This window comes from Helianthus annuus, chromosome 15, assembly GCF_002127325.2.
Source record: "Helianthus annuus cultivar XRQ/B chromosome 15, HanXRQr2.0-SUNRISE, whole genome shotgun sequence".
NCBI classification, from domain to species: domain Eukaryota; kingdom Viridiplantae; phylum Streptophyta; class Magnoliopsida; order Asterales; family Asteraceae; genus Helianthus; species Helianthus annuus.
Window position 1 is genome coordinate 165,197,564 of NC_035447.2, and position 7,583 is coordinate 165,205,146.

Consider the following 7,583-nt stretch of genomic DNA (forward strand, 5'->3'; position numbering starts at 1 on the left):
GAGCTCTTGAGTCAGGAGGATGTTATCCGATATCTTTCTACCAGGCACAAACGCTGATTGACTAATATTAACCAAAACATCCAGACTACCTTTAATCCTGTCAGTTATAATTTTGCTGATACACTTATACAGCACATTACAGCATGAAATCGGCCGATAATCTCCTACCGTGTTGGGCGTTTTAACCTTTGGAACCAAAGCAATGATGGTATGATTTACTTGTTGCAGGAGCTTCCCGTTAACAAAGAAATCCTGTATAGCTTTAGTAACCTCCTTCCCAACGATCTCCCAAGAACTTTTAAAAAACGCCGAGGTGAACCCATCCGGCCCTGGAGCCTTGTTCTCACCTATGGCAAACATAGCACTCTTAATCTCGTCACTTGTAACCGGCCGAATCATAGCCGTAGCAATGTTAGGATTAAGGACGTTAGTGCATAATTCAGTTAGATCCAGCTTATCTACATTCCGCCCTTTACCCAAAAAATCATAATAATGATTGACGAACGCGGCATAAACATCCTCTCCATTAAACTGATTACCATTAGCATCTTGGATGTTGTGGATCTTATTGTACGCATTCCTATTCTTCACACAGTTATGAAAGTACTTCGTATTAGCATCCCCAGCCGCCAACCAATCGGCTTTAGCTTTTTGCTTTAAAAAGCATTCCTCATCATAAGAAGCCGATTGGAACTCCTTGAGACACCTAGCCTCAGCCTCTCTAATGTTAAGGTCCAGCGGATTAGTATCAATGGCCTTTTGAAGATCATCCAGCTTTACCCTCAAAGACGTGACCCGTTCATGGAGATTGCCTTGCTTGAATAATAGACGTCTCAAAGGAGACTTCAAAGCCGTGAGCTTCTTAACCACCGAGAACATAGTAACCCCACGAACAGTCTTAGCCCATTCATTAGAAACACATTGCATGAACCCCTCCTTTGCAACCAGGAAATTCGCGAACTTAAAAGGTTTTGGCCTCTCACTTGTCAACCTATACAACTTGAGAATGCACGGTGTGTGGTCCGAAACACGGTAAGGGTGGTATAAGGCATAAGCATCAGGATACGAGTCCAGAAATTGCTCGTTACCCATGATCCTATCTATCTTTTTTAACACACCCACACCTTGTTTAGGTTTCTGGTTCCAAGTGAAGTGCATCCCATGGCTCTTGACATCGATTAACTCATTGTGTTGGATGTCAAGAATGTATGGTCGAAATTTGGGTTTACTAAAATCATGATGAATGCGGAGGGCTTTTTCTTTTTCAAGTTCGATTCTAAGGAAGGAATGCATAAAGTTCTGGAGGGTGGGCCGTGGATAATACGTAAGGTTCCTTTGTTTCTTAACATCTGGTCTCCTTCGGTAAGCTTGAAAAAGGAGGGAATAAAATCGGTGCCTATTTGGGTTAAGTTTCACAATGTTCCCATATCCATTTACACAGATGATGGGTTAAGTTTATTGGCTTCAAAGATTGGGTGTCCAAAGAGATTGGATAGTTATACCGCAGATATGTGTGTGGAAAGCTGGGGTAGAAGCAGTTTTGCTAGAGCCTTGATTGAAATTAGTGCGGATGAAGATCTTCGGGATCATATAGTGGTGGCTATTCCGAATCTTGATGATGATGGTTTTATCATGGAGAAGGTAACGGTGGAGTATGAATGGAAGCCGCATCGTTGTGCTACATGCTGCATTTTTGGTCATAATGACCAACATTGTCCCAAGAAGGTTAATGTTACTCCGAAACAAGTTGTTGTGGATGAGGAGGGGTTTATTTCGGACAAGAGGAAGGTGGCTAAGTTTGGAATGGGAAATAAGAAACAGAAGCAGAAATTTATTTACAGGCCAAAGATTACTAAGTCGGGTGCAAGCACGTCGGGAACAAAGAAGGATAACAATTCGGGTTCTGGCCCTATTAAAACAGCAAACGCTTTTGAGGCTTTAGCAAATGCGGATAACAAAGAGGACGAGCGCGTAAGTGAGAACAAGAATGAGCCGTTTGATAAGTCAAAGCGGATTTCAAAAGGAGATAGTGAGATGTTGGAGGTTACACCAACGGAAATGGCTGATTTCATGGCAAATGAGACGCACCAAAACAGTTCTGAGGGGGCAAGCACTCCCGGTATGCATGGTTTAAATGGGTAGTTTCATGTCTTGGAATATAAGGGGGTTGAACCGTCCCCTAAAACAAAGTGAGGTTCGTGAGATTGTGGCTGAAAATAAGTTAGATTTGTGTGCTATTCTGGAATCGCATGTGGAGGTTAGCAAGCTGGCTAAAGTTTGTAAGTTTGTTTTTCGGAATTGGAATTGGACTTCAAACGGTAGTGCTTGTAGTCGTGGTACGAGGATTATTTTGGGGTGGAACGCTGATAATATAGATGTTATGATTCTTGCCCAAACCGATCAGATTATGCACACTCAAGTGATGTTTAAAGCGACCAAAAAAGTTGTGTTTTGTTCATTTGTTTATGCTGAAAATAAATACCAGGATCGTAGAATTCTGTGGGAGGATATCTGTAAACATAAGGCATTGTGTCATGACAAGCCGTGGGTAGTCATGGGGGATTTCAACTCGGTGCTGAATTTTGATGATGCGCTATATGGTCCATCGAAACAAACTATTGGAATGCGGGAGTTTAATGAATGCGTTCAACAGGCTGAACTGATGGACATTAATGCTCATGGTTTGCAGTATACGTGGAACCAAAAACCAAAGAGTGGAGTGGGTCTTTTGAAGAAAATAGATCGTATAATGGGCAATGTTATTTTCTTGGATCAGTTTCCGTCTGCTTATGCGATGTTCCACCCTTTTAGAGTCTCGGATCACACGCCTTGTATTCTGAAAGGGCTGGGATCCAATGTGCATCGGCCAAGACCATTCAAGTTCCCGAATTTTATTGCGTCAAAACCGGAATTTAAGGAAGCTGTTCAGATGGAATGGATGAATACAATTGACGGGATTGCTATGCTATCGGTCGTCAAGAAGCTGAGAAATTTAAAGCCAAAGCTGAGAAAAATCTTATTTAACCAAGGTAACCTGCATGATAAGGTTAATGATTTGCGTAAAAAATTAGATGATTTGCAGATCCAGATGGACCGTGATCCACTAAATGGTCGGCTGCGCCAAGTGGAAGCCCAATGTTTGAAAGATTTCCAACAAGCTGCATATGACGAAGAATGCTTTCTTAAGCAAAAGTCTAAGGTAGATTGGTTGTGTGCGGGGGATCCTAATACAAAATTCTTTCATAACATCGTCAAGTCCAAAAATGCTAGAGTGAAAATTCATAGCGTAGTGGATTCTATGGGGACGAGGCACGAAGGTGAGGGTGTAGCCGAGGCTATGGTGTTACACTACGCGAATTTTTTAGGGGTGAAAGCTCATGTGGGTACGGTGTACATGGATAATCTGTTCTCTAATGTTTTGAGTAATGAGGCTGCCGAGTACATGGTTCGGCCGGTCACCCGTGAGGAGGTTAAAACCGCCATGTTTAGTATTGGAGGGGATAAAGCGCCAGGGCCTGATGGGTATACTTCGGTCTTCTTTAAGCAAGCTTGGGAGATAGTGGGAAATGAAGTAACTGATGCGGTGCTTCAATTCTTTGAAAATGGTAAACTTTTGAAACAAATTAATCACACTATTCTAGCTTTAATCCCGAAAAAAGACGTTCCGGATTCGGTTTTGGACTATCGGCCGATATCTTGTTGCAACGTTCTATATAAATGCATCAGTAAGGTTATAACCAACCGGTTGAAAGGAAGCTTGGAAAATCTAGTCAGCATAAATCAATCAGCGTTTGTGCCGGGCCGGAAAATCTCGGATAATATTCTCCTTACTCAGGAACTGATGCACAATTACCACCTTAACAGGGGCCCGGCTAGGTGCGCTTTCAAAATCGATATTCAAAAAGCGTATGACACAGTCAGTTGGGAATTTTTGGAGGATATTCTGGTTCGGTTTGGTTTTCATAGCCGCATGGTGAAATGGATTATGACTTGTGTGTCCACTGTTTCTTATTCGCTGTGTATTAATGGTGAGTTACATGGTTATTTCAGAGGCCAACGGGGGTTAAGACAAGGGGATCCAATGTCCCCTTATTTATTCACTTTGGTAATGGAGATTTTATCGTTACTACTTAGACGAGCAGCCACCATGCCCTTTAATTATCATGCTCATTGTGTTAAGGAGAAGATAATTAACATTTCTTTTGCGGATGATCTCTTCATATTTGTTCATGGGGATGTGGTTTCGGTTAAAAAGATAAAGGAGGCGTTGGAGATGTTTACTAACATTTCTGGTCTAGTTCCTAGTCCAGCGAAAAGCACGGTGTTTTTCTGCAATGTTCCTCAGGAGATCAAACATGAGATTCTCAATATTATGCCATTTCAAGAGGGTGTTCTTCCGGTACGGTATTTGGGGGTTCCTCTTATATCATCGAGGCTTCTTTACAAAGATTGCAGAATTCTGGTTGATCGTATGGAGAAAAGGATTGTTAATTGGGCTACTAGATCTTTGTCATTTGCGGGCCGATTACAACTTATAAACTCAGTGCTGTCTTCTATGCATATCTATTGGGCGTCGGTTTTCATTATTCCGGCTCGTGTTATTAGCGAGTTAGAAAAAAGGATTCGGAGGTTCTTATGGAATGCAGGATCAGAAGGTAGGATTCGGGCTAAAGTTGCGTGGAAGTATGTTTGCTTGCCGAAAAAGGAAGGGGGTTTGGGTATTCGAAGTATTACTGATGTAAACAAATCGCTTATGGCAAACCACATTTGGAGCATTATTACAAAACGGGATTCGATATGGGTGAGATGGATACATGATTACAAGCTTAAAGGTCGGAGTTTCTGGGAAGTTCCATGCAGAGGGAGTATGAGTTGGGGGTGGCGAAAGATTTTGTCCATCCGTCACATCATTCGGCCTCATGTTTGGTCTACTGGGAGTGGGGCTCAAACTAATATATGGAGTGACATGTGGTGTTCGCAAAGTCCCTTGAGCTCGTTGATCACGCCAAGGGCAATCGCTAATGCTGGGTTTTCCTTAGGTACTACGGTTGCAGATATGGTTGATCACAATGGTAACTGGAGATGGCCTCAGGCTTGGCTAGATCTATTTCTGGTGTTAATTACAATTTCGGCTCCTCAGCTGGTGCCGAATACTATGGATAGATTGGTTTGGAAAAGCTTGGAGGGAAAGCCGGGTGATTTTCACTCGTCAGTGGTTTGGGATACAATTCGGAACCGAGAGAATGAGGTGGTATGGGCTGATATGGTTTGGTACTCTCAATGCATTCCGCGACATTCTTTTCACTTATGGTTGGCATTTAGAAACAAACTAAAAACGCAGGATAGGTTGGCAGTATGGGAAGCGGGTAGTCACACCAACTGGAATCTGATGTGCTGTCCGTTGTGTTACTTTGATCGTGATAGTCGGGATCATTTATTTTTCAGGTGTGCTTTTGCAACCCAAGTCTGGAACGAGGTGAAAAAGTTGGTTAGTATGGGTAATGTTGACGATTCATGGTCCTCGGTTGTTACTTGGGTGGAACAACATGCTAAATCCAAGAACGTAGACCACATTGTGTGCAAGTTATTGATAGCGGCGTCTTCATATTATATATGGCAAGAGAGAAACAACAGGCTTTTCAAGAGTATCAAGAGGACGGCAAATCAAGTGGCTGAGGTGATTAAGAATACAGTTCGGTTGCGGCTCATGGGCTTCAGATTCCGGACGCTGGCTACGAAGGAGAGAATTCGTAGAACATGGAAGATCGAAGATACAGATATGGATCCGGGCTAGAACCTTAATTTGATGTTTTTTGTTTCCTAGTTGGTTGTTTGCTGGTCGAGTTTTTGTGCTTGGTTGTTTTATTTACATGGCTGTAATAGTTGTTTGTCCTAGACTTGGGTTGTCAAGTCTAGTAGGTGTGTTGCTTTGACACACCCTTGTTCAGATTTGTTTATTAATAAAATTCATCGGGGTAACCCTTTACCCAAAAAAAAAAAAAGACTCAGTTTGCCCTTCTTGCCGAAACGCATCACCCCCTTCCAGGGAGATACTTTAAGCAACACCTTTTCACCTACCTCAAAGTGAAAGTCCTTACGCTTCGGATCAGCGTAACTCTTCTGCCTATCTCTGGCAGCCTTGAGACGTTCCCGAATCTGGACAATCTTGTCCGTTGTCTGGAAAACTATCTCTGGTCCTGATAATTGGACCTCTCCTACTTCCGCCCAACAAACAGGCGATCTACATTTCCTACCGTATAATGCCTCGAAAGGCGCAGCCTTTATGCTGGTATGGTAGCTATTATTGTAGGAGAATTCGATTAGGGGTAGATTCTTATCCCAGTTACCACCTAAATCGATCGCACATGCACGAAGCATGTCTTCTAACGTCTGGATAGTACGCTCACTTTGACCGTCCGTCTGTGGATGGTAAGCCGTACTGAAGTTCAAACGCGTGCCCAAAGATTGCTGGAAACTCTTCCAGAAGTGAGACGTGTATCTAGTATCCCTGTCGGAGATAATAGACACAGGTATGCCGTGTAAGGCTACAATCTTATCAACATAAAGTTGGGCTAACATATCGGAGCTATGCGTCTCCTTGATGGGTAGAAAATGAGCTGATTTAGTCAGCCTATCGACTATAACCCATATTGTATCGTTTCCTTTCCTGGTTTTGGGTAACTTGGTTATGAAATCCATAGTTACGCATTCCCACTTCCACTCGGGAAGTTCAGGCTGTTGTAGCAAGCCAGACGGCTTTTGGTGCTCGGCTTTGACTTGAGCACAAGTCAAGCACTTTGCTACATGGGCGGCCACAGACTTTTTCAAGCCTATCCACCAATAGTTTGCCTTTAAATCTTGATACATCTTGTCTGCACCAGGATGGACTGAATATTTGGAACTATGGGCTTCCTGGAGGAGAACATCTTATAGTCCTCCATAAATCGGAACCCATATACGTCCGTTCAGTCTAAGGATTCCATCCTTGCTAAGAGTCAACTGCTCCTCAGTTACTCCTAACTTTTCATTAGGATAATTAGCTTCCAACACAGCCTCTCGCTGCGCAGCTAATATCTTTTCAATTAAATTGTTTTTGACCTCAATGCTCATGGCATTGATTCTAATAGGTTTTACCCTTTCTTTCCTGCTCAAGGCATCAGCGACTACATTCGCTTTGCTGGGATGGTACCTGATCTCGCAATCATAGTCATTCAAGGTTTCCATCCAACGGCGTTGCCTCATGTTCAACTCTTTCTGATTGAACAGGTGCTGGAGGCTTTTGTGATTAGAATAAATTACAAATTTAATACCATAAAGGTAATGCCTCCACAATTTCAGTGCAAATACAACGGCACCCAACTCCAAATCATGGGTGGTGTAATTCTTTTCGTGCACCTTTAATTGTCGTGAAGCGTAGGCAATAACCTTGCCCTTCTGCATAAGCACACACCCCATGCCTGTGTGTGATGCATCGCAGTAAACTACGAATTCGTCTGTACCTTCCGGTAATGTCAACACAGGTGCGTTGCTTAGCTTCTGCTTCAGAACTTCGAAGGACTCTTGCTGCTTTGGGCCCCAAATAA

General features: G+C 42.9%; 1 protein-coding gene across 1 annotated transcript; it reads left to right on the top strand.

The window, feature by feature from the left end:
- Positions 1-1,236: 1,236 nt before the first annotated feature.
- Positions 1,237-2,142, top strand: LOC110914537. The gene has a single exon (XM_022159327.1). It carries the CDS (start codon positions 1,237-1,239, stop codon positions 2,140-2,142), a length of 906 nt encoding a protein of 301 aa, XP_022015019.1.
- The last annotated feature ends 5,441 nt before the right edge of the window (positions 2,143-7,583 follow it).